At 33.2% G+C, this 25509-nt stretch overlaps 20 protein-coding genes and 1 non-coding gene across 21 annotated transcripts; 14 read left to right on the top strand and 7 right to left on the bottom strand. All coding sequences in view use genetic code 6, as the record gives it.

Moving 5' to 3' along the window:
• Positions 1-174: 174 nt before the first annotated feature.
• On the top strand, positions 175-726 carry SS50377_25054 (Ribosomal protein L6; the record flags this gene model as incomplete). Its single annotated transcript, XM_067908891.1, has 1 exon — positions 175-726. One exon carries the CDS (start codon positions 175-177, stop codon positions 724-726), a length of 552 nt encoding a protein of 183 aa, XP_067763712.1.
• Positions 727-1344: 618 nt separating this feature from the next.
• SS50377_25053 (uncharacterized protein) lies at positions 1345-1791 on the bottom strand (the record flags this gene model as incomplete). The annotated part of the gene is made up of 1 exon (XM_067908890.1): positions 1345-1791. One exon carries the CDS (start codon positions 1789-1791, stop codon positions 1345-1347), a length of 447 nt encoding a protein of 148 aa, XP_067763711.1.
• Positions 1792-4278: 2487 nt separating this feature from the next.
• On the top strand, positions 4279-4926 carry SS50377_25052 (Beta-phosphoglucomutase; the record flags this gene model as incomplete). Its single annotated transcript, XM_067908889.1, has 1 exon — positions 4279-4926. One exon carries the CDS (start codon positions 4279-4281, stop codon positions 4924-4926), a length of 648 nt encoding a protein of 215 aa, XP_067763710.1.
• A 243-nt stretch (positions 4927-5169) lies between these two features.
• SS50377_25051 (Myb-like DNA-binding domain-containing protein) lies at positions 5170-6246 on the top strand (the record flags this gene model as incomplete). Its single annotated transcript, XM_067908888.1, has 1 exon — positions 5170-6246. One exon carries the CDS (start codon positions 5170-5172, stop codon positions 6244-6246), a length of 1077 nt encoding a protein of 358 aa, XP_067763709.1.
• Positions 6247-6738, top strand: SS50377_25050 (Palmitoyltransferase; the record flags this gene model as incomplete). Its single annotated transcript, XM_067908887.1, has 1 exon — positions 6247-6738. The coding sequence occupies one exon, from the start codon at positions 6247-6249 to the stop codon at positions 6736-6738; it is 492 nt and encodes a 163-aa protein (XP_067763708.1).
• Positions 6739-6957: 219 nt separating this feature from the next.
• SS50377_25049 (uncharacterized protein) lies at positions 6958-7254 on the bottom strand (the record flags this gene model as incomplete). The annotated part of the gene is made up of 1 exon (XM_067908886.1): positions 6958-7254. The coding sequence occupies one exon, from the start codon at positions 7252-7254 to the stop codon at positions 6958-6960; it is 297 nt and encodes a 98-aa protein (XP_067763707.1).
• A 178-nt stretch (positions 7255-7432) lies between these two features.
• On the bottom strand, positions 7433-8086 carry SS50377_25048 (uncharacterized protein; the record flags this gene model as incomplete). The annotated part of the gene is made up of 1 exon (XM_067908885.1): positions 7433-8086. One exon carries the CDS (start codon positions 8084-8086, stop codon positions 7433-7435), a length of 654 nt encoding a protein of 217 aa, XP_067763706.1.
• Positions 8087-8661: 575 nt separating this feature from the next.
• On the bottom strand, positions 8662-9366 carry SS50377_25047 (uncharacterized protein; the record flags this gene model as incomplete). Its single annotated transcript, XM_067908884.1, has 1 exon — positions 8662-9366. The coding sequence occupies one exon, from the start codon at positions 9364-9366 to the stop codon at positions 8662-8664; it is 705 nt and encodes a 234-aa protein (XP_067763705.1).
• A 113-nt stretch (positions 9367-9479) lies between these two features.
• SS50377_25046 (uncharacterized protein) lies at positions 9480-11234 on the top strand (the record flags this gene model as incomplete). Its single annotated transcript, XM_067908883.1, has 1 exon — positions 9480-11234. One exon carries the CDS (start codon positions 9480-9482, stop codon positions 11232-11234), a length of 1755 nt encoding a protein of 584 aa, XP_067763704.1.
• Positions 11235-11282: 48 nt separating this feature from the next.
• On the top strand, positions 11283-12383 carry SS50377_25045 (uncharacterized protein; the record flags this gene model as incomplete). Its single annotated transcript, XM_067908882.1, has 1 exon — positions 11283-12383. One exon carries the CDS (start codon positions 11283-11285, stop codon positions 12381-12383), a length of 1101 nt encoding a protein of 366 aa, XP_067763703.1.
• Positions 12384-12501: 118 nt separating this feature from the next.
• On the bottom strand, positions 12502-14490 carry SS50377_25044 (uncharacterized protein; the record flags this gene model as incomplete). Its single annotated transcript, XM_067908881.1, has 1 exon — positions 12502-14490. The coding sequence occupies one exon, from the start codon at positions 14488-14490 to the stop codon at positions 12502-12504; it is 1989 nt and encodes a 662-aa protein (XP_067763702.1).
• Positions 14491-14567: 77 nt separating this feature from the next.
• SS50377_25043 (uncharacterized protein) lies at positions 14568-14903 on the bottom strand (the record flags this gene model as incomplete). The annotated part of the gene is made up of 1 exon (XM_067908880.1): positions 14568-14903. One exon carries the CDS (start codon positions 14901-14903, stop codon positions 14568-14570), a length of 336 nt encoding a protein of 111 aa, XP_067763701.1.
• Positions 14904-14958: 55 nt separating this feature from the next.
• On the top strand, positions 14959-15696 carry SS50377_25042 (Molybdopterin biosynthesis MoeB protein; the record flags this gene model as incomplete). The annotated part of the gene is made up of 1 exon (XM_067908879.1): positions 14959-15696. One exon carries the CDS (start codon positions 14959-14961, stop codon positions 15694-15696), a length of 738 nt encoding a protein of 245 aa, XP_067763700.1.
• Positions 15697-16039: 343 nt separating this feature from the next.
• On the top strand, positions 16040-17956 carry SS50377_25041 (Cysteine-rich membrane protein 2; the record flags this gene model as incomplete). The annotated part of the gene is made up of 1 exon (XM_067908878.1): positions 16040-17956. The coding sequence occupies one exon, from the start codon at positions 16040-16042 to the stop codon at positions 17954-17956; it is 1917 nt and encodes a 638-aa protein (XP_067763699.1).
• A 496-nt stretch (positions 17957-18452) lies between these two features.
• SS50377_25040 (Deoxyribose-phosphate aldolase) lies at positions 18453-19208 on the top strand (the record flags this gene model as incomplete). The annotated part of the gene is made up of 1 exon (XM_067908877.1): positions 18453-19208. One exon carries the CDS (start codon positions 18453-18455, stop codon positions 19206-19208), a length of 756 nt encoding a protein of 251 aa, XP_067763698.1.
• A 1836-nt stretch (positions 19209-21044) lies between these two features.
• On the top strand, positions 21045-21305 carry SS50377_25039 (Myb-like DNA-binding domain-containing protein; the record flags this gene model as incomplete). Its single annotated transcript, XM_067908876.1, has 1 exon — positions 21045-21305. One exon carries the CDS (start codon positions 21045-21047, stop codon positions 21303-21305), a length of 261 nt encoding a protein of 86 aa, XP_067763697.1.
• Positions 21306-21325: 20 nt separating this feature from the next.
• Positions 21326-21994, bottom strand: SS50377_25038 (Diacylglycerol kinase (CTP); the record flags this gene model as incomplete). Its single annotated transcript, XM_067908875.1, has 1 exon — positions 21326-21994. One exon carries the CDS (start codon positions 21992-21994, stop codon positions 21326-21328), a length of 669 nt encoding a protein of 222 aa, XP_067763696.1.
• Positions 21995-22085: 91 nt separating this feature from the next.
• Positions 22086-22158, top strand: SS50377_t20085. The gene has a single exon. It is a non-coding gene; the product is annotated as a tRNA-Arg (tRNA).
• Positions 22159-22252: 94 nt separating this feature from the next.
• SS50377_25037 (Aspartate aminotransferase) lies at positions 22253-23314 on the top strand (the record flags this gene model as incomplete). Its single annotated transcript, XM_067908874.1, has 1 exon — positions 22253-23314. One exon carries the CDS (start codon positions 22253-22255, stop codon positions 23312-23314), a length of 1062 nt encoding a protein of 353 aa, XP_067763695.1.
• Positions 23315-23370: 56 nt separating this feature from the next.
• Positions 23371-23871, top strand: SS50377_25036 (uncharacterized protein; the record flags this gene model as incomplete). The annotated part of the gene is made up of 1 exon (XM_067908873.1): positions 23371-23871. One exon carries the CDS (start codon positions 23371-23373, stop codon positions 23869-23871), a length of 501 nt encoding a protein of 166 aa, XP_067763694.1.
• A 366-nt stretch (positions 23872-24237) lies between these two features.
• Positions 24238-25413, top strand: SS50377_25035 (Tubulin tyrosine ligase; the record flags this gene model as incomplete). Its single annotated transcript, XM_067908872.1, has 1 exon — positions 24238-25413. The coding sequence occupies one exon, from the start codon at positions 24238-24240 to the stop codon at positions 25411-25413; it is 1176 nt and encodes a 391-aa protein (XP_067763693.1).
• Positions 25414-25509: the final 96 nt, after the last annotated feature.

The raw sequence follows: 25509 nt of genomic DNA, 5'->3' as shown, positions 1-25509 counted from the left end.
ACGGCCGACGGTGAGCTGCTCTGGGGTGGGGACCTCGTCGGCTTGGAGTTCGCAGCGCTCCTGCTAAAGCGTCCGCCCTGAGCCCAGGCAGGAGGCGCGGGGCCGGTAATTCAATTCCGAACTTGGCTGTTTAGTACCGCACCTATTTTGCTTTTTATTTTCCACTCCTTCGTCATGGTACTAAAGAACGTCTGTACTATCACTATCCCCGAGGGCATCAAGTGCGAGCTTGTAGGCAAGAAGGTGACCATCACCGGTCCCCGCGGCACCCTCTTCCGCGATTTCGTCCACACCCCCTGCGAACTTGAGATGGTAGGCGCCGAAGTCATCGTCACCGTCTGGTTCCCGAAGGGCCAGCAGAAGTCCCTCCCCAGGACCATCACTGCCCACATCCAGAACCTGATCACCGGCGTCACCAAGGGCTACCTCTACAAGATGAGACTTGCCTATGCCCACTTCCCCATCTCCGTCAACATCGTCGACAACGCGTCCACCATCGAGATCCGTAACTTCCTTCGTGAGTCCGAGGTCCGCAAGATCACCGCCCAGCCTGGTGTCAAGATCGAAATCTCCAAGGATATCAAGGACGAGCTCATCATCACCGGTAACGACGTGGAGCTCGTCTCCATGTTCTGTGCCCAGATCCACGAGTCCGTAAAGATCCGCCACAAGGATCTCAGGAAGTTCCTCGACGGTATCTACGTCTCCCACAGGGGCACCCAGTGATATTAATTTGTAACAAGTATTAATTTTTGACACATAATTTATAATAACTGGTTAAAAACTCATTTATATCATATAGAATTTAAGTATTTTAAATTATTTAATATTATTGGGTTTCTATGATATTTCCTGATGTTCTTACGACTATGTATCTCAATTTCTACTATTAATATTAATTCCATTAGGAAATCGATGAAAATATTTAGTAAATTTTTATAATAATAAATAATATTAAGTAATATATTAATAAAATTATATCATACAAAATACTAAATTAGACAGCAAGTATAGAATTCAAATTTATTAATATAATTATTTTATATTTTATAAGGTTATTTAACTATAACTTCGAATGAAAAACTGACTCGTTCTTATATTACGCTAACTATGAATCATTTATTAAATCCTATTTATAGCATTATTAAAGAAGTATAATTTAATGATTAATATTAAGATTTTGATTGCCATTTATATTATAAAGTCTCAGTTCTATTTATTTCAATTAACATTAATTTGTAAAAACGAATACATTATAAATATCAACATTACAAAACGATATTTGTTTAGTAGATTGGAGTTTTAAACAATTAACTATGAATTTAAACAAATTATAATTAAAAATCAATCTGTTTTGTTTTCTTTCCGTATAATAATTGTTATAGTCAATATACCACCTATTGCATAAACAACTACATAACTTAGATAAATAATCCAGAATGCACCAATATTTTCAAAACTTATTTGTATACTAACCATGTATAAACTTGGCCCTCTAACTGTAAATTTAACTCCATGATTATTTTTAATTATGCTTCTTATATCTTATTTAGTTTAGTAATTGTCCTATTATATATATAATTTTTAATTTGAATGCTTGCTTTAATAAAATTTCTAGTTTTTCGTTAACTATCTATAATTAAATGTCTTCATCTATGTCCAACCAAATTTCATTAAAATCACTTCGTAATTAGAATGTTATATCATTTCTACCTCTTATATCTAATATAGTAAGATAAATACATTATTTAACAGTATTAATTGTAGTAAATAACTATCCTGTAATTTCATTAGTCTCATTATACTGAATATATTATGTATAGATAATCAAAGAATACTTTCAGTAAGGTTTCATACCTGCAGCACTTTATAAGAATTAAATATTACTGGATGTATATAAGGAATAATTATCATAATATATCAAAGATAAATCTCCACTTTTCATCATTATGTATAATTTGATATTAACTGTATTTTTTCTATCTATCAGCTTGGATAATGATTAAAAAGCGCATGATATAAAATATATAAATGAGGATTAATATAGAATAAGATACCTGTGGTATCCCCACGCATAATAGACCCTTCTCCCTAATATACGACGGCATCTTAAATTACTTCGGTTCACATTTAACCAGAATAATAGATTAGATATAAACCTAATACATATTCTAAACTATTAACCATGATACCAATGACCTATAAACATTCTTCCCTTTTTCCCAAATCTTCTATTTCCCTACAAACCAAACAAGTGAATTTTACCATATTATGGACATAAGGATACTTATAATCTTCTAAACCATTCCTTTATTAAAATTCTTATAAAATAATTATCGTTCCATTATCATTAAACAAAATCGTGGGGAAAAGTTAAGCATTTGCCGGAATAGAACAATCATTTGGCTGTAATTCAAAAGTGATTTACACTTTCATAAGAATAACAGATTAAGAAAAATTAGGTTCGACCAACAAGATAACACATCAGATTTTAGATATTTAATTATATTAAAAGTTCGATAATAATCAGCAGCTTTTTCAATTCTGACAATATAATCAGCAGCAATAATATCTATAATTAGATTATTTATGCTTCAGAAATAGAAATATTAGTATAATTAACCACTCTAGGTATATATATATATAAATGGCTACGATGTAAAAACTGGTAATCCATGGGTTTCAGAATTTTTATAAATTAGATCAAGAGTGGTATTTGAGGTATTAAGAGCAAGATATAGTGGATCAATTGCGCTTTATGGTATCAAATATACTGTTAATATACGTTATTAAACATCCCCTTCAAGATATGAACTAGTTGAAAAGCAGTTAGTAGATGTAGAAGAAAAACGTAAAACGAACATTTTGCTGTGTAAATAAAAATTTCTCTATAATAATAAGCATGCATACTATTATAAATTCTTTTTTTTGAATGTAATCTTTAAAATTTTATATCAAATACTTGTAATAAAAATTGTTTATATACCAATATCGACCATTTTAACGATTTATATGATTATAAAGTAAATCTATGTTTTTTATTGAATATAATATAAATATTGTGTTTTAACAGATTATTATATCAATTATTTATAATAATTTAATATAGAAATACGTAAACTTATGGTAAAAAATTAATAATTTATGATATATTTAGATGTTCTTCAATATAACTAATATTTTTAGTATAATAACCTATTTATAAACAAGCTAACATTACTATTATATATTTACAAGACATTCAATACAGTATTTGGTATATTTTAGATATTTTAGTTAAGTTTGATAGACTGAACTTATTTTCTTTTAAATTTTATACTTTAATTCATATTTATATATAATGTTTTGTTGTTATTTGAAATTATTTAAAAATAATAAGTATTTGTATTACTTTATGTACATTAAAGAATTTATTAAAAAATAAATTTGTAGAGTTGCTGAATAACAAACTGTGCAGGTTATTAATTTTGCTATTTCTATGTCTATTATTTCTAAAGATGGAATTCATAATAGCCGTAGGACAAATATACTGTGTGTATTACTAATTTAAGCATTAATTAAAAAAGGTATTTTAAATTTTAATAACGTATTTTAAGCAAGATTTATAAATATTCATTATTAAAGAATAAAAATAGTAATATTGGAAAAGGATATAGTATAGTATATTCACATATGCGTCAAACAAATTTATATTTAATAAATCATAAAATTTATAGCTGTGGTATTTTTATAATCAAAAAAATATTTTCAATATTAAACATGAAGTAGATTAATGATTACTATTTCTTGTTTCTAAATATTATGAAATGTTAATCTGGCAATCATATATATTAACTTGTTTTGGAGATAACTAACATTAAGATCTTATGGCATAGATATTACTCAGGTAATATTATTTATAATAATTTACAGTATAGTAACAAATATTATGGTTTTACTACATTTAAGAAATACGTTTGAAATTTTTAATATGTCCAACTAAAAAATGGAATAAATTCAAGTAAAAATTATGATTTATTTTTAATTTCAAATAATCGTAAAAAATTAATCACCAGACGATATTTATTTATCACTTGATTCTTTAGGATATGAACTTCATTTTTAGAATAAATAATATATTTAACAAAGTTTTTCATTTTTGGATTATATGTTAAAAATATTTGTATATTATATTAAAATAATTCAATTTTTAATTAGTTGCTTAATATTTCTGATATAAAATTACGATATTTAGAAATATTATATAATTTAAACTAATTCTATATAAATAATTTAAAAATGCTCGAAGATATAAAATATTACGTTTTTGATTTTGATGGAACTTTGATCGACTCTTTAGCCACTTGGGATATTATTCATGAAGAACTTGTAAAATCTTTTAACGTTTAATATAACAAAGAGTTCCATTTTATTGGAATGCCAGGATTATCTGCTTTAGATGCTTGTGATTTGTTGATTTCAAAGTATAAATTGTCGCTAACCAAAGAATAAGTTTTTAAATAATTTGCTGAAATTAGCATTTCATATTTAAAGAATGTTAAGTTTATTCATAATGCAGATAAATTTATAGAAAAGTTGATAGCTAAGAATATAAAGTTTGGAATTGCAACTGCGACTACTAGAATTGTTATAGATACTATAATATCTCAATTTCCTAGCATTAAAGAAAAAGTCACAATAGTTACTTGCGATGAAGTAGGTGCTAGCAAGCCTAGCCCCAAGGTATTTTTGGAGTGTATGAGACAGATCGGCGGGAACCCCTAGGAGACAGTGGTATTCGAGGACACCGTGGCAGGCATGCAGGGGGCCAGAGCTAGCGGGGGCAGAGTAATCGGGATCCTCAGCGAGAGGAACCAGATGGACTAGAAGAGGGAGATTTGCGATTTTCTCGTGGACGACTACACTGAGCTTCTGAAGGAACTTTGATCACTGCGAGCCTGGCAATCTATTCGGTGATAGCTGGCACCAGGTCGTATTGCCTCCATACTTATGCGTAACAACCAGCAGCAGGGTATCTGTGCTTTCGCTCTGCGATAGTGAGACTATTCATAGGATGCGCTTACCCTGCGACAATCACCTGGCGTTGCTGTGTCGGATTACACCCTGTCCCTGCTGGGATGATTTCGGCGTCCGCACAGAGCTAGGCATGCGACCAGCGAATCCTGAGTCATGCTGCCCCGTACCTCAAAGGCGGATGCAGCCCGCTGGCAGTCTCACTAGGGCGCGTAGAACGTAAATACTCGAGATTTCGTGTCTCAGGGTGAACTAAGAATCGTGAGGATCGGGCAACCGTAGACCAATTGGTCAATCTGCAAGCCGAATACGGGCAAGTAGGAGTATAATAATTAGGTTACCGCAAAACATTCTTAAGCGGATTGTAAATAACTTTTAGAAACTTCATCAAACTCAGTATAATTCGTCAAAAAGTACGTTGGTATATTTTACTGTTTCCACTCCTATTCCCAAAGTTAAACCGGCATATCAGTATATAATAATGTTACCATATCCGGAGACGTATCGCTTTTACGTTCGATATTATCCATTTCGCCCCCAGGGTAGGCAGTATTCATGTATATTAGGCACCCCATTATCGACTACATTTCTTTTATTTTTACTAAACCACAAACCCACAAACATAATCTACTCTAACTCACTCTTTATTGTGATCTCTGCGATTATCCTTTCCACCCAATGTTCAGCCTGGTTTCAGACAGCGATATAATCTGCCTCGGCGCGCTACCTGATGCGACTTTGGAGATTCCGCTTTCCCAGTACAAGAGCTTTCTCGATGATACGCTAGAGTGGTCTAGCATCCGCGTGGACGTTCAGCCCGAACCAGCGGCCTTGGAGGCGTAGCCAGCCAAGCGCGCGGGCAGGAGCTCTACTAACATATGGACCAGGGTCGAGGACGACCTGCTCGTCAGACTCATCCAAATGTACGGCCCCCAGAACTGGAAACAACTTGCCCAGATATTCAACGCCGAGACTGTGGGAGCGCAGCGCAAGATGCCCTCTATCGTGCAGCACTGGGTGCGCGTGCTAGACCCGAAAAAGACGAACCGCAAGTGGACTGCCCAGGAGGACCTGAAGTTGGTCGCCGCGATGCGCTGCTGCCAGCCCCGTGCGTGGAAAAAGATATCCGACTTACTGGAGGGGCGCACGGACAACCAGATCGTCAGCCGCCTAAAGGGGCTGCGGAAGAACTTCCTGGTGATGCAGGAGTTTGGGGCGGAGTATTTCCCGTGAATGAGTAGTTACTATACCTGTGTCTGTCAGATATAAGTATATTCTCCCTACAGTCTACACTCCTCCAGAATGCGTCAGTTCAACCTCATTGGTCCTCTTCTGTTCGCACAGATTCTATCCGTGCACAACCAGCCGTTCACCATACCGTTAGTTATGGCTGCTACCTACGCCATCTGGAAGATCTTGCAAATTGCTAAAGACAACAGAGTCCCATGCTCAGCCCAATGCCTGAGCCAGCCCTTAGGTGTGCACTGCCGCCACTGCGACATGTGCACAAAAGGGTTTGATCATCACTGCTGGTGGTTGGGAACATGTGTCGTTCGAGATAACTACTTATACTTTATATCATTATTAGTAAGTTTGTATATGTAGTGTTTTTTAGGAATTATTAGGAAATCTTAATTCTCATATTTTTAAATTATTTATTCAAGTGGTTTTTTATACTTGAACATTATATTAATTATTCATTTATTAGTAGGTGGTCGGAGATGATATTTTATTTTATATAACAATCTTATACAATTATATTATATTCACGAAAAAATACGAATTAAGTATTTAAATAATATTTCTATCAATTAGTTAATCAGTTTGTAGGATAGTTTAAACATAGTTTAGTAGAATCACTATTTCATCAGGTTTCTCACAATTTATCAATAAATTTAACTTTGATAATATTATGTTAGACAATCTATGTATCTCACTCGCGCCTCACATCATTCTCATTATTTAAATCCTATCAACTATTGGATATCCATCTAAATCATCTAAATCATTTTTAAACGTATTTATATTCGGGGTATCACACTCGATTGATCTAAATGATTCTTCAAATGAAAGAATTCCTTATGCTTTATCACTACATATAAACTCTGAAAATGAACTATTCTGATAGATTTCTAGTGATGGTAGTTAGCTGAAATTCTGAAACATGTCCATCTGTAATTTTGAAATATGAAAAAAATACAATTTTATATATTTATATATAATAATCTAGAATTATAGCATTACTAAGTAAACTTTTTACTTACATTATTCATTAGTATTATATATTAAAGCATAAATTTGACAGAATTCAACGTATTTGAATCAGTATTCATCATAAAATAAGATAGTTATATAACAATATTACACTTATTAGCCGAAAACTTTGCCTCAAATATACATTATACACTCATCCCTTATTTCACTCTTCGATCTCCTAAAAGTCATCCTTTGCAAATTTATTCACCACATATGCAGTTTACAACAGCAGCATTGTTGGTAAATACTTAAACTCGTCCTCGATCTCCATCGTTTAATCAATCATCTCAAAAGCTTACTGTTCAAACTTGAGAATCCTACAAATATCCCCCAGCTCCTTTCTTCTGATGGAGCCAGAGTTAGATGTGTCACGCTCTAAAAACAGAAGGCTCAGCTTGAATTTAATTTGCATTGGGATTTTATAAAGATCAGCACTCTCATATTGTTCTTACTGGTTGTTATATGTTACCATTAGATGGAGGAAGGTATTAAACGAAATTTGGTCAGGAATGAATGTAAAATCCTCAAGGGATGAGGGAGCAAAAATCTACTTGAGAATAAGTTTGTCTTTTTCAACCTGATGCTGGTCATATATAATAAGAGGAAGTTAGTTAAGATACTCTGAAACATCGTGCTTGGTAGCTTCATTTTTAAGGTTTCTTATGAATGCTGTAAAAGTTTAGGCGCAATCGTCAAATTATTTTGGATCGATGTAATGTCTTAAACTGTTTATAAGCATATCATCGCGATGGTCCTTCTCTTATTCCGGGATAAATTATGCATCAGCAAGCGGTACAGTATCAGCGCCACATCCCATTTCTGGCACCAAATCTTTTATTAGTAATTTATATATAAATATTATTAATGAGGGTATAATAAATATAGATATTTAATTAATAAATCAATACATTATTTTGATTCCAGATCTAGCTAATTAATATAATAAGTAGTGTGAAATTATTGCTATTTTTATAATTATTTATTAAAAAGATTAAAACTTCATTTGATAAGAATTATTATATGTTTAAAAATATTAAACTCCAAACTGATATATTTTATAATTTTTAAGTTTCTAAAATTTAATTAAATTAGTACAAATAAAAATTCTTCTTAAATTAAATTATAGGCTGAACCTTGTACATTCAATATGTATCTCAATATTTATAATAGTAATTTGTGTCAATATATCAAAATAGATAGTTTAAAATATACTCTTTTTCTTGTAATATTTTCTAATTTATACGATAATTAGAGAACTATTTATCTTAGTCTTAGCTTTAGTCACATATAACTATTATTAAAGAAACAAATCTAAAATTATAATAATATTGCTACTAAAATATATGATATATAATAAAATTAACAACTGAAAGATATACGAAATAACACACATCAGACACCAAATCTATATATTGAAATTGCTAAGACAAACATATAATAAAATACAATGATAATTACACTGGTTAACACCAAATATGAATTATATCTAACATATAATTATTATTTTTTATCAGTTTCGATGATTTCCTATGTATCACAATTTTATATTTCAATTATTTTATCCTAGTAAACTATTTTATCCACATAAACGATCTTTTCAACAAATTTTTCAACGACTGTTTACTCTTTTTATAGTTCTTTACTTTACCAATCAATTAGCTATATTTTATCCTGAAGCTGGATACTGAGTTCATTAAATTTGAGGGTCTAAAGTTCAATATCTTTTTAAAGATCATAATTAGTACTCTCTGGCTCAGCTATAGAGAAATATTCTCTGCATTTTAGATCACAGCTAAGCGTTAATAAACAGATTTTCCTACCAAGTTTTAGAATAAAATGGGACTCATTAAAAGCTGTTTTATTGTATAAATTAAAACAGTTATGTACAAGTTTGTATTATTCAAATTTTGCTTTTTAATAAGTAAATGTCCCAGTGTCTGATATTAATACCAAATCTGGTGAGAAAACTTTGCTATCACAAATAAAAAGTAAAGGGGTATCTATAATTTTACAATTTTAAAAATCGTAAGGTAGTTGATAAGAGTTATTACTAGTGATAATCAAGTTAGCAGTCTCATTTATAAAATAATACAGCATAAAATTCTATAAATAATTATTTATAATTATATATAATAATATATATCCACGTTTACTACTTTATACATTTTATAATATAATAATTATTATTATTAATAATTTGCAAATTTAAAATGCAGCGGGCATTAAGTATTCCTTAATTATCTGATATTGAACCTATACTTAATCTTCATTGCAAAGTAGCCACCAAATGCTATATTGAGTCTATCTAAGGTAGAAACCTACCATAAGATGCTGTTAAGGCCCTTAAAGATATATATCATCAAGTTAATGATTGCTGTCCACATTGTGTAGAAATTTATAGAAAATATATTTATACAGAAATGAGCAACAATAATTATAGTAATGTAGGTGATAGTGCAATTTAATTTGAACTAACCAGATTATAAAAAAATTAGGCAAACAGAAGTTAAAATATGACGATAGATCTGCTTTCAGATGATGATAATATATAAAGTACAGAAGTATAAAATCTTAAAAATGAGCTTAAAATAACTTTATTAGCTTTAGCCAAAGCTGAAGGAAACACATTGTAAAATTTACCATAACTAGATCAAATAAAAACTTTTGAATAATCATTAGCCTAAAAAGATATTTAATTAAAAACATAGCATGCAAATTTTGCAAAAGAGATTGATATTCTATAAAAATAATTGTTATCGTAGACAGCTTCATAAAGTTTAGAAAATGAATGTCAAATTCTATAAAAATAATTGCAGGAAGTTTAATAATAAAGTAGTAAACAATAATAAAAGTACTAAGATGATATTTAGACTTAAAATTAACAGCTCACTTTAAAATCAGAAGAAGTGTAAAAACTATCCTTTTAGGTTTAACAATTAACTAAGACAAAATAAGTTTCGGTAAAACAAATTGAGATTGATAATTAACGTATTTTCGAACTAGAAGCATAAATATCTGGAAATTACACTAAAGAGCAATAAGTAGAATTAAATTAAACTTAAAGCCAATCAAAAATATAAAAGTTAGAATAAGATCTTTTAAAAGTATAAAATGGCTGTCAAAGTCTGAGAACATAAGCTGAAAATTTCTCAAAGTAAGCAAAAGTTGCCTAAAAGGAGTTAGATTCGAAGAATGAAAAAGTTATCGATTTGGAAAAGGAAATTTCAGAAAAGACTTAAATATTATTAAAAATAAAGTAAGAGAACTAAGAAAAGACTGAACTGCTACAAAACTCTTAATAAGCAGTAGAAGTGTTATAAAGATAAAACAATCAGTTACATAGAGAGATGGATATTGTAAAAGAATAGTTGGTTGATTTATAAGAACTAAACACAAAAACTAATAGAGATATTGATGCATAATAGTAAAATTTTTAACAAACTATAAAACAAAAATCTGATGACTAGGTGAAAATAGCTGAACTTTAAAGGGAGATTTCGTAGGTTTAGATATAAATGAACGAGTTATTAGAATCAAAAGTATCGGAAGTTGAGTAGACTAAGAAATAAGCCGAATCGGAATTAAAATAGCTTAATATGCATATATCAACGTTGAAATCAACAATTTAGTAGAATTAAATTGACATTGATCTTTTGAAAGATTAATAAGATAATACAGAAAAGTAGCTGAAAGCACAAAATTTATAGACATAAAGCTAAACAACAGATGAGATCTTGTAATTTAAAAATAAAATTGAAGAATTGCAATAAAACAATATTTAGTTAGAAAGTAAATTACAATATTCTTAAGAATAAATAGCTAGCGTCAAAGTTTAACCATAAGTGGATAATAATTCCAATGAATTAATGTCCTTAAAATTATAAAATGATGAACTAAGAAATGAGAAAATAGAGCTTATTGAGTAAATAGAGCAATTACAAGCAGCAATTGATGTTCTTGGGTGAAATTCATAATTATATATAAATATAATCTTATTTTATTTTTATAAAATTATGAGAGCGCCTTATGTACCACCTAATTTATCTCACTTGTTATAACTTTAACCAAGCGATCTTTTAAATGCTAAGTCACCGGATCTTCTTATGCCACATCTTTCAACATTACTTTTTGGAGATTTTTCAGATCTTGACAACTAAAATGCTCTTAAACATGTAATTTTACTTAATTAATATGCTGGATAATATCTCTTAAATTCTTAAGATTATTATGCTCAAACTATCGAATAGTTAGAGCGAAAAGTTACATTTCAGACAAATTAATTAGTAGCAGCCGAGTAGAGAATAACGATTTTATTGAATGAAATGAAAGATTTAACTGATACTAAACCGCGATAAATGGAATTTGAGCTATAGGTTGAGAAGTTAAAAGAAGAAAATTTCATGTTAAAAAACGAAATGTAATAAGAAAGAGGTAAATTTTAAAAGTAAATATTTGACGTGGAAAATCAGAACTAGTGTGAATTTTGTAATAAACGCTTCCAAAATAGCTTATTTTTGAGCGAACATGTGATGCGGCGCCATGAGGCCGTCTACGGCGCCTGGGCTGCCAAAGTAATAGGCGCAGACGACCAAAATTTTGAAGAAAGCCAAAAATAATTTCCGCAACATCACGCTTCTTTAACACATAATAATGACTATAATATTTCGATGCTGGAAATACAGCCAGCGGATGCGCCAAAAATCCCGTTTATCGCCGTCAGAGAGTCACCGCAGTCCCCGTGTTACGCAAATTATCAAGTTCAGGTGGACGTTCCTACGGAGCCCGAAAGCTCTGAAATTTTTATTACCCAGAAACCCGAAATTTAGCGGAATATTCAAATTCCAGTTTCGGAGAATTTTCCAAATAAAAAATTCGGCGAATCTGGAAATTTGGAGCCTCAAAATGCGACAATTTCGACTTTCGAAAAAGCTGCAAATCACATAAATGACTTTAATGAGTTTTTAAGGCAGAACGAAAACTTTATGCTCAACAATTCGCTGGCCGCTACGGTACGCTCTGAGGCGCTCCCGGACAGTTTTGAGTCGAATTCTGAGACCGTTATAAACACTATTTTAAGCGAATTTGAAGGCGAAAGAATAAAGGTTGTCGACTGATTAAATGTTTTTTACGTATATAGCGAATTCACAATATTATGATATAATATTAAGAATATGAAATTTAAGAATATGAAAATATTTAGCAGAAACTGACCGCTGAGCTGATCTAAAACCCTCACTTCTCGTCTGCTTTCGCCTCCTCTTGCGCGCCCTTAGACTCGCGTTTTGCCTCGCGTTTCTGCTGGTTTTTGTAGCTTTTCTCGTACCACTTGAGCCCCTTAAAAACCGCCTTGCTCCAGTCGACCTGGCTCCGCAAATAGCCCTCCAAGTCCGAATTTTTGAGGATGTCCTCGCCCTCCTTCCGTTGCTGCATTTTGTACACCACCGGTCTGGGCGAAATCTCCTTCATTATGATTTTTAAGGTCTCCACGTTCACTTCCAGCGGGTGCTCTGGTGAATAGGAGCTTTTTAAGGTCGTAATGGCCTGGTTCAGAAACAGCATTCCGAGCTTCGAAAAGCACAGCTCGCGGTACTCGCCGCGCAAAGTGTCCAAAACTTGCAGTTTCAGCTGGAAATCGACGAAATTGTTGTTAAAAACGGCGATAATGAAATCGACACCCGTAGGGTGGTTTATTATGGAAACTAGCGTGCCTTTACCAACGGCGAAATAGGTCCTCAAATGCACCTGGAGCATGTCGATGCACGCTTTGTCGTAGATTTTGAGCCACTCCAGGACGACACCGGCACCGATTTGCCAGTAGCCGCCGGTCCCGCCCTCCTGGCTCTTCCGCTCCAATCTGGCCCCAAAACGCTCCTTTTTGAGGTTTTCTTCGATTTTCTGCCACGTTTTTCGCTTTTCGCCCCGAATTTCGTCGATTTTTCTGTCGTTTTGGTCCAATTTTACGCCCAAAATTGAGTAGTCGAAGCGCTGATTTTGCTTGAAATTTTGGGTCAAAATGATCTCATTTTGCTGATTATCGGGATGAAGAATCCGATTCAAAAACGATTTTTCGCTCCCTACGATTTTGATGATTGTGTCTAGAAACTACTGGCAGACCTCAGGGTACGTTTTCACGCCCTTATAGATGCTTTTGACGGCGTTTTTGATCAAATTCGACTTGTCGAGGTCGAAAATCTGCGGAATTTCAGCCATCAGCTTCTGGAGGATCTGTACGAAGAATGGGAACTGATAAATGTTCGCTGCGGAGGCCTCCACGACCCGTTGGAACTGTGTGCTGCTGCAGTCGTAGAACGAGGGCACTGAGAGCAAAAACGCGCCAGCGAAGTAGCAGTTCATGGGCGCCCCGATGGCAACCTCCAGGAAGTAGCTCATTTCTGGCGTCAAATTCTATTTTTGGAGCTCCTGGAATTGACAAATCAGGTCCACCACGAGCTCTTCGTCGTAGTTGCGGCTGGTGTAGTTGGCAAGGACACGCTCGCTGGTGCGGCGCGTGAAGCTCGCTGCTTTAACGAAAATTTCGATCGGGTTCAGCAGCTTTTCGTCCAAAGTTTTCAAATATTTGTATTAGTTAATATATAATTATAATATTTACGAAGTTTCCTGTACTTGAACTGCGTTCGAGAAACCTATTTCGTCGATGAATTTAATGAGTTTTTTAGCAAAGTTGAGTGCCAGGTCACCAGGCTACACGCCTGCGAGGTACTCAGCTACTTTGGGGCTGACATGCTTGCGGCGATGCTCGCTTTCTGGGGGCACACCAAGCTCGCACGAAAAGACGGCCTTGAGCGTTTTCGCGGCGTAAGGCGACTCCATTATCAGTGTGAAGCTCTGGAAAAGCTGTTGCACAATGTCTTTATAGATCTGGGACGCCCGGTGCTCTGTTGCGTAGATGACAAGCAGCGTCTGGAAAAGGTTCGATGAGTTAGACTCGAGCAGGAAATCGACGTCGAAGAGCGCCAGTTTCTGTTCGATCGGGCCAACGTCGCGTGTTTCGATGAAGTAGAGCTAGTGCGCATCCTCAAGCAGACGCGATACCAGGGGGTGGTGGAATGCTTTCGTTGTTGGGATCTCCTACTGAACCAGTGTTGTGGCGGTCTGCAGCAACTCCGCTGGAGTAGATTTATAATTTTTGAATATTTCGTCGCCCTGCGAAAATGCAGAAATGAGGGCGTCGGGAATAACAAATTGCGTTTCGCGCTACATCTTAAAGTGGAAAATGGAGCGAGATATAGTATTCCATATATAATAATATATATTATAAAAACACGAATATCACTTTTTCAAAATTTGTAATTTATTTTTTCCAAATCTATTGTTTTAAGTATGGTCAGCGTGGCGAGAATAGTTCGATAGTCTTGATAAACCCATATTTCTGTGTCAAAAATTAGGCTGCAAAATTTTTTTAAATCATCCAAATCGATGTCTTCGACTGCTGACATTTTGAGGGTCTTCCGAATCTACGCATCCCATCTTTGAATAACCGAAACCATAGCTTCGAACAGCTCAGATGAGCATTCCTTGGAATTGCATCTAACTTAGGCCCCGTCAAACACTTATTGCTACGCGTTTCCACAAGTGGGGCATATATACGTCGAAACTACTCCTATTTTACCCATTAAATTTTTAATATAGTATAAACGTATAATAATCTAATTATTTCTTTCAACTTTAATGTCCAGATACAATAGACACGATATTTTACCCCATTTAAACCTAGACGGTCCGCTTAAAACCAAAATTGCTGTAATTGGAGCTGGAGGTGTTGGATCACCACTCATTTTATATTTGGCTGGTGCTGGTGCGTCGTTGGACATCTATGATTTTGACGTTGTAGACGTAACAAATCTGCACCGTCAAATAATACACACTGAACCAGGGGTCCAGAAGGCATAATCTGCAGCTATGCACGCCATGAGGCTGAACCCGGAGGCCAGAGTCACGCCCTTCAACGTCCGCCTAACGTCAGAAAATATCAGTATGATCGGCACAGCTGACGCGATTATCGATACATCAGATAATCCAGAGACACGTATTTTAGTGGCAGAGTTCGCGTTTTAGCATAGCATTCCGCATCTCTATGCTGCGTGCGCACGCTTCCAATACCAGATCGTCTGGTTCAACATATGCCCCGCCGCGCCTTGTTTTTGCTGCGTTTTCACGGCTAACACACCGCCAGCAGCGCTGCAAATGCGCGCTGCTTCGCACGGCGTCCTGGGGCCTGCCACTGGAGTCGCTTCCAGCCTCGCAGCATGCGAACTCATAAAATTCGCTGGGAACAGCGAGTTGTGCCTGCAGGGGCTGCTACTGGGGAGCGTTTTGGACAACTCGCAGCGCGTTGTGGCGGTCCAGCCGAGGGCGGGCTGCGCATGGTGCGGGGGGAAGATAATGGGAGAGGATACTAAGGAGTGAGATTACTGCGGATTTGGATTTATGGGGAATGGGTCCTGGCTGTTTCAACTGTAGAAAAAGGATGTTTTGACAGAGTTTGACCAGAAAAAAGTAAAAGCTGATTGTAACATTATATTATTATCTATTTAAAGATAATAAATATAAGTATACAATTTTATAATTAATTTTATAGAATAATATACATTATTGCCTTCATAACTCACTCACGAAAGATCATTATATCTACATGTCTCCACATTAATGAAAACTTTACTACTTCTAAATTTATACAATTGTATAATTTATAATTTAACCTATTATCATACATAAATATTGTTATACTGATATCTTCAACTCCACAAAAATGAGTATTGAAAACTGCTAGACACCGAACGCCACCGATGCTACAAAGTGCGATCGGTGCAACTACTAGTATACTCTGAACGAGAATAAAACCGTATGCCTGACCGATAGCTTTTGCTCCATCTGTCAGACTGCAAACGCTACCTGCAAATCCGACGGAACCTAAAGCTGCGTCCAGTGCACTGGAACCTCTTTTGAGAGGGGAACCAAATGCGCATCAAACGTGATCTGTGCAAATTGTAGCAACACATAGATATGCACATTCAATACCTACACCAGCATCTACTCGTGCAATGACTGCTCACAGGGATAGAACCCATCACCAGACCGCACCACCTGTATCTCCACCACCATTTGTGATAGGTGCACCAGAGACCAGAAGTGCATTCCCAACGCTGCAACGATGTCTTGCGTTAATTGCGATGCGGGATAGCCTGCAATTACCGACAAAACGAGCTGCCTAGACGTTGAGTTCTGCCGCTAGTGCTACGAAAAGGGCCAGATCTGCAACCCCTCGGGAGTGCACGAATGCACGAGCTGCGATAAAGGTACTGCACCGCTCGATATCTTTAGCTGCCGGTAGGTCTGCACGGACAAGAATTGTGCCTTCTGCTACGGCGGGAAGTGTCTGATTTGTGACGCTGGGCACAAGCTGGACAATCGTGATAATTGTGTACCTGCTGCATGCAAGACCGATAAGCAGTGCAGGGAAAAGTACGGAAACGCTACCTGCATGAAAGGAACTGATGGGTTTTCCTGCGAATGCTAGAGCGAATATATTTTTTCGGCAAATAAAACCCAATGCATTTCTGCTAAAATTTGCTCAGAATGCAACCGTAATAGCCAGGTGTGCGTTGAAAAACAGTCAGAAATGGTTTGTTAAGACTGTCATCCTAGTACCACATACTATAATAAAATTTGCGAGCCTTCGGTCTGTAATTAGTGCACGGAATCACAAACTTGTGTTCGAGAAAATAATCAATTTGTTTGCAAAAATTGTCCACCAAATCAACTTACATATGAAAATAGATGCTACAATAATAATTGTGGTGATTGTTCATTAATTAATCCAATTTTCACGTGCTAGTTTTCGTCTGAAAATTTTTCGCAGCAGTTCATCTGCAAGTGTCCAGTCGGAACGAAGCTTTCTTTTGAAGGGAAATGTGAACCAGATCACTGTTCAAACTGCGATGGCCGTTGTGTTGAATTAAAGACAGGATTTTTCTGTGTTTGCAAGGCTGAAAATTATGCTTACTAGAATGGCAAATGCTCTCCTGATTGTAGGAGTGGCAAATTTTGTAATTTTAATGGTTTTTGTTAACCGGATTCAACAGTTTGTAGATGTACAAAAAATTTTGACCCTTAAACAAACTGTAAGACCTGTATCGCAGGTTCTTTGACAGTTAATAAGAGTTGTTTAGCAGAAAGTTGTTTCAAAGGGTTATAGTGTACGGATAATGGAAAATGCTAAGATAAAGTATGTATATGCCACGATGGGCATGATGGACCTAATTGCGAGAGATGTCTTACTGGTTATATTTTAGTTAACTCGAAATGTTAGTCTGAATCATGCAGTTTATAAGTATAGTGCAATAATAATGGTTAATGTATTGACAATAAATGCAAATGCGAAAGTTCTTCTTTTGGTGCAGATTGTTAATTTTGCAAAGAAGGATATTTACAGATTATTAAGGAGGGAATTTCCAGTTGTGAAAAAGAGGGTGCTGTAATAGTATAAAGTGGATAAACTGGTGTTATTCTAATTGGAATTTTCGGGTTTTTATTAGCATGTTTAATAATCGGTCTGGTAGTTTTACTCATAAAGAATAGAGTAAGAAAACCTTAATTATTAAATAGAATGGCGACTAGCGCAGATTTACTTGACGCAGAGTACGAAATAGGTAGTGCTGCGTAGTGAGTGATTTTCCATGGTTATTGTTTATTATTAATATTTATTTTGCATAAAACTTGAGTGAAATAAGAATTATTGTCATTGAAACAAAATATTTATTAAAAATACTAAAGGCAGCGTAAGATATTTAGACTATAGCAGAATTAGATTAACTATTATTTTTTCTTAAAATATACATCACTATTATAAGATTTGACGAGATTTCCAACCGGTATCTTATGTGAATACTTATCAAATATATTATACTTGATATTCTTAAATTTATTAAGCGTTTTATTCTATATTATCGTTTAATCTACTTATAAATTATTAATATTTCTCTTAGTTACCTGGTTTGATACTAAGTATTTTCTTATTAATAATATGCGAATAATAAATTTGGCATTGAAATTTAGTTTATGTGTATAAAAATGAGATAATATTACATTCCTTTTGGTGTAAATCACAAATAATTAAAATCCAATATATACCGTTTAATAATTACGGTAATTTGCTCTTAAAAATGATATAATCGCGTATTGAATTTATTGAGAAAACTCACGGAATTAAATGCCCAGAACCAACTGAATTTGTAGATAAAAAGATACCAATAAATAAATTAATTGACCATACTCAGTTAGGATAAGATGCAACATCAGCGTAAATATTGTAGCTTACGTAGGAAGCAATTAGTAATGATTTTCGTGCAGTATGTGTGAATCCGTGTTATGGTGAGATGGCATTATCACAACTGAAGAGTTCATCGGTTCTTACTTGCTGTGTTATAGGTTTCCCTTTAGGCGCCCCTATTACTGCTTAAAAAGTGCATGAAGCTTAAATTTTAACTAAATTAGGCGTATAAGAAATTGATATGGTAATAAATTGCAGCTTTATGAAAGATGGGAGGTATAAGGAAGTTTTTGCCGAAATTTAGTAAATTGCCAGTGCCTGCCATTCTAATAAGGCAATTTTAAAGGTTATTATTGAGGCTACATGTCTTATTGAGCGTGAGCTGATTATTGATGCTTGCCTTTTATCAGCTGCTGCAGGAGCAGATTTTGTTAAAACCTCGACTGGAATGCATAAAAATGGTGGAGCTAATGTTGAAGACGTTAAGTTAATGAGAGATACAGTAGGTGGACGTTGTGGTGTAAAAGCAGCTGGTGGTGTAAGAGATTTACAAAGTGTAAAGCAGATGGTTGAAGCTGGCGCAGATAGAATTGGTACTAGTGGCGGAGTTAAAATTGTTGCAGGATAAGTCCACGATGTTGGTTACTGATAAATTTACTAATGTTTGTTTATAGTTTATTAATATGAATAAAAAGTAGATATTTTTCTGATTGAATTTGTTAGAAAACTATTATTTTTATTATTCATATATTTTTCATTAACATATTTATTTAGGTCTACAGTACATCAATTTAATATAATAAATTATACCTATTATCGATTATGTTAACTTTAAATAAATAAATAAATAGCAACCTGAGTAGGTAGCTATAAGTGTCAAACTAATTACCTTATGCCATTCTTTAAAATATAATATTTTTATATAACCTAATTAAAGCCACGTTTATTTTCTATAATTTTTCGTGAGTTTATAAAGAATTAATTATATTTTGAAGATAACATTTAAAATAGATACTCTCATCTGTTGTTTGATATTGAAAATATATGACGTTGCCATTTAGTATATTGTATGTAATATTAAATGGCATTATTTAAAACCTGTAAACTTATTTTACAAAATAAATTAATAAAAATTATCAAAAATAACATTAGTTGTATACAACTATGTTAAAATATTAATTTTAGTAGATAGTATCATATATAGATTGTATGATGTTAAGTTGTAATGTTATACCTTTATGAAGCGTATGATTTAATATATTTTAATTAAAGAAATACTAAACCCAACCTCAATATTGGAATTTAGTTAAATTATTATAATTTATAATGCAAATACATTAATCAAAGATTCATATCCACATATTTTTAGTTAAAAAATGATTAATTTTTATTACATTCTAAAACATAATATTTATTATATATAAATAAACCAATATTGATATAATTGAGCAATTCTACTAATTTTTATAATTTATACACATAAATAAAGTCAGAATGTTTGTATCATTAAATGAAGTTACAAATTTATCACATGATAATATATATGTTCTAAGAATCTTTATAATGGAATTAGATGACAAAGCTCGCAATAGTTTAATTTTCTTGATATGATTTTTAGCTTATTGATGACTGTTTTAAATAAAATATAAATATTTAAGTATTCAATGCAACTCTACTAAATTTATCTTCATTAGCTTCACATCATATGAAATAAGTCACGTATATTTCTATTAAATATTCATTAAACATTATGCATTGTTATCGCATTACCTTCATAATGAAAATTAAACTTTCTAGATTATTATATAATGTATTAAGCATCTATAACAATGCATTGATAATAAATTTAGTATTTAATGAAGTAATCTATGAAAATTAAATAGAAATCTTTAAGTCTTTTATTTATTTACAGGTAGTGGATGATAAAAAAGATAGCAATACTTATCATTTTGATGATAAGTTTACATAAATTTTAGGTAGTTTTACCTCCTTCAATTAATTGAAACTAAAAACATAATGTTTCATTCTGAAAACTTGAATCTATCAATAATTATATATATTACTATATAATATTTGTATACATTAGTTTTTTTCGTTAATAATAATATTATTAGGTATATTAATTAAAGTATTTTAAATTCGATTACACTATTCACTTTATAGATTAAAACTGGATATTATCTATTATAATACAAGTTAGTTATTTATATAAACAAATTATTTATTATTTTATACAGAGATTTTCAATGAGTAATTATAACAATTAATAATTAGTAATTATACAAGTTAATAATAAAGTATACTTGAACTTATCAGGATTCTATTTAAACAGTCTATATTATTTAACATAATATGAATTTCTCCGAAAAATATTTTACTGGAAAATATTTCCTATGTTATTTTTGGTGAAAGGAATTAGATAATATCTATAATAGTATTAAAAATTAATTATAATATATCTCCTACTTTGTTGTTTTCATAATAAATGAGAAGGTTATCCTTAACTGATCAGCAAATCATAGATAGTATTAATCAATTACTAGATTAGGATTCTAATACTAAGTAAACTAATACAAAATGGAATAAAGATGAGGATGCACTTTTGATTTAGCTTGTAAGTTAAAAATTATAATGGTGCACCATAGCGCTTAAGTTATATGCATAAGGATTTCCTATGCGTACTGGACCTTAAGTATCTTAACGTTATCGTAGAGTTCTTAAACCGAGACTTGAATATAGATAGTGAGAAATAAAATAGTTGATATATCATTCTAAACCTATAGATTTCATGAATAAACTTACTCCAACTGGAATTAAGAAGTTATCAAATTTGCCACCAAACAATTCTAAAATACATCCAACAGTTCCAGAAATTATCGCATTTGTTGCTCCACTTTATTGATAAATAACAATGAAAACTGCACCTATAAAGCCAATACATCCTTCAATACTCTTCTTCTAATATATTTTATGCTTTCCAAATAGTATTCCAAAAATAGCAGCAGCAGAATCTCCAACAAAAAGACATATAAGAGCCGTCGATGAATTTAAATAGATAGCAACAGAGATACCTAATAATAATGGTGCAACGCCAGTAACATGATCAATCTCGTAAGATCGAAAGAAAGGTGAGTTTATTCTAATGTTAAAATGTACACGGAGTATATCTAAAAGCAGAATAACAATTGATCCACCACAAAGGTAATATGCTATTTGTATATGCTAAGAAGGATACTCACCTATAACTATTACAAAGGCTAAGCCAAGTAGATGGAATGATTTTCTTTAAAATTCAGAATAAAATTATTAAGCTTTTTAAGATGGTAGAACTTATTTAATTACCTTCAAAAGAAACTTATTTATTGAAGGACAAAACTGAATTGCAAAAGATTAAACAAAGGCTAAAATAAAAATGACGTATAAAGGATAGTTCATTTACAACTTTACACTACGTTCTTAATAATATATTAATGATAGTAGTTAAATTTATCTTGTATTAATGGTTTGAACTTTAAATTTATCTTAAGCACCCTTAGCAGAATGGATAATGCGTCCGCGTCCGGAGTGGAAGATTGCGGGTTCAAGTCCCGTAGGGTGTAAATATATTAATAGTTAGTAAATCTACCAAAGTATTTGAACATATTTTGTTATTATACATAAAATTTTAATATATCTAATCACCGCCATAACTAAATGTCCTAAAAATCATCATAAGCCCATCAAAGTACCGGTTAAACACCGCAGCCTATCAAATACGACCTTGCAAAAGGAACGATACTAGACGCAGATTCAAATCCGCTTCTATTGCAATCAGTAAGACAGGCAGAATTGTACCTCGCCGCGAACCTTTACGACAAGTCTTACCCACCAGCAGCCGGCATTTGCAAATTCTTGGAGACTGCAAGGGAAATTGCCCAAATTGAAGACTTTGCATCAGTAGCAACACCGTCCTGTGGCGCTTTTCAGGTTGCCTTGCAGGTCCTCAAAAACGCGAAAATCAACACCGTGGTCACACGGTCCCCTACCTGGTTCATGTATGCTGCTTTCTGTGCGGAGAATGGTGTCATATTAGTCGAGAGTGAGCTTGGACTGCTGGAGCTAGCCAAGCAGCTGCAGCCAGGCGAGGCACTGCTGCTGCAAGCCGGCTGCTACAACCCAGACGGCGCTGATTTGACACGCGCAGAGTTCGCTGCAATCGCGGAGATAGTTAAGGCAAAGCGCGGGTTTGTGCTACTAGACATTGCGTACTAGGGTGTCAAGTGCAGTATTCTAGAGGACAACGCGTTCACGAGCCTGTATGGTGCGAATATAGTGGTGATGCAGTTTTTCGACAAGAATTTCGGCATCTATGCAGAGGGTGCCAGTGCTGTTCATTTTAGCGATAAGCTGGCGCAGCTGGAGCTTGAAGGAATGGTAGAACGAAAATTCGGCATCGTTCCAGTCCACGGGCAGTATCTGGTTAGCACTGTATGGTCCAAATTCAGAGACATGTATTTAGCTGAAATGGATGAGGTAAGAGCTCTTGTAAGAGGTAAGCGTGAGCTATTATCGTCAAATATGGACAAAGTATGCTTAACAAGTAGCATAATGTAGCAAAATGGAATTTATGCGTTTTTAGATTTTAACGAACAGCAAATGGAAGAATGTTAAACTTTGGGTCTTAAGCTCGCGCCAAGAGGGAGAGTCAATCTTTGCGGCATTAACGCAGAGAATGTTAGGTCTGTATGTGATATTTTGAAAACTGTAATGTAATGATTTAAATTCAATATTATTATTTTATAAGGTACATTTATGTTCTTTCCACTATTTGAATGTCAAAAGCCAATCCTTTTGCAAATCGTCCAGATTCTGCTCTGACGACATCAGTTCGCATTCCTGAATAGAAAACATTATCATTGCCTAAAATAGCAGAAGTTGAGCTAGATTAAGACTACGCTACAACAGTTTAATAATTATTGGGTTATATTACTGTCCTAGAGCGAAATTAATAGGAATTAATGAAAATGATAGAGACAATAACCACAGATCTTCCAGCTAAGCTTTAATAGAAAGTAGAAAAGTATCTTTTTCACTATTAATAAAATGTGATTGATAAATAAATAACTGAGGTTCAAACGCAGGCAGAATCATTATTAGAAGAAGGTAAAGATAAGATATCTTAGGTGTAAATTAAGCCGGAGGATTTAGAATAAAGATTAAAAGTTGTAGAATCTGTTTATAATTAAGAGGCTATGAATTAGCTTTTTGAGGATGTTGCACAGATTAGACAAATGCTAGGTTAATTGTATGGTAAAGTACCAGAGAAGAAATGAGTCGTAAATTTTTATTTGGTGTACTTATTTATTGAAAATAGAGCAGCCTTATCAGTCTTAAATATTGTTTTGTATTATTTGCACTGCTTAGTTATGAGTAAATTATCACTAACTAAACAGTATTATCTTAAAAATTCAAGCTGTCAAAGGTCATAAAAAAAGAATGACCTTTCTATTAGATAAAAATACAAATTAGAGCATTTTAAACTGTTTTCTCAAGGATAATGATTCGATTATGTTAGTAATATTTCCTATTAGGTTTAAGTTATAGTTATTATTACTATTATTTTCAGTGATAGAGTTTAGCTTTCAATACATTGCTTTTATTATATTTAATTTAACTACACTTTTTATATTATAATATAAATGTCTAAAATTAAAAAATACATATTATCGATTAATCCTGGAAACAATGATGAGATGATCAAGTAAATCATACTTTCTAGACCATTCTTTCAAATTGACCCATCTAAGCCATTCAATTTACACTACCAAGAAACAACCCCCAAATCGTTTGAAAATTCGAAATTCGCGGTTTATAATCATTTGAAGCATAATATTAAATATCATTCAAAATGGTAAATTTATAGTGCTCTTTATTAAAAACTGGGACCAAAAATATTTGATTTCACGTAGCCTACTTATTTATTTGATTCATTTGAAAAACGTAAATTTATCGCGTATATTTATGCATAAAAAGTACCAATTTTATGGATTATGAAACCTGTGGCTTATAATCGTGGTCGTGGAATCGCTGTTGTAAAATCTTTAGAAGAGGCAGAGATTCATGCAAAATCATTACCTTGTAAGTTTATTATTTAAGAGTATATTGAAAGGCCTTTACTATATTAGAAACGAAAGTTTGATTTGCGCGTTTTTGCCCTTATTACTAGCGATGGGTCGGGCTATATATACGATGTTGGATATGGGAGAACAACTAGTTCAGAATATGATATTTTAGGTGAAGATTTGGCGTCACATTTAACAAATAATGCGCTTTAGAAGAAATCCGACAATTACAATAAATTTGAAGAGGGCAATATGATTGATTTTGAATAAATTGAGGAAATTTGTGATGGACGATTTTAAAGCGAAGTTTGGCCTAAAATAAAAACAATTATGACTACTATTTTGAAGACTATTTCAGATATCAGTGGAAGCCTTATTAATTGTTGGGAACTATTAGGACTTGATTTCATGTTGGATGATACACTTAAGCCTATTTTTATTGAAGCAAATATGAATCCAGATATGAAACTTTAAAGTCCTGTAAGTTGGTCTATATTGCCATTTTTGATTGATGATTTAATGCAGATTTGTATCGACTAAAAGTTTGAAATTGGACTCGAAGTTAGGTAGTAAATTAAAAAGAAATTAGAGGAAAAGCGTTAAATAGGCGAAATTTTTAAACCAAAAACTGTTTAAGAATGGCGAGATTGTAGTGATAAGAAGATTGAAGGGCTACGGTGGGATATTCTGAATGGAGGACTGGCAGTAATGCGTGAAAATGGTTTTAAGCAGGTAATGACCAAATGGAAGTGAGGTAATTTTAGATACTGAAATTCAATTCTAACTTAGACTAAATTATTTATTTAAGTATACAATTTATATTTTATTTTATACTCTACTCTAATTCTA

Source organism: Spironucleus salmonicida, chromosome 5 (genome assembly GCF_000497125.1).
Source record: "Spironucleus salmonicida strain ATCC 50377 chromosome 5, whole genome shotgun sequence".
Lineage (NCBI taxonomy): Eukaryota > Fornicata > Diplomonadida > Hexamitidae > Spironucleus > Spironucleus salmonicida.
This window is presented reverse-complemented; position numbering and strand designations above follow the sequence as displayed.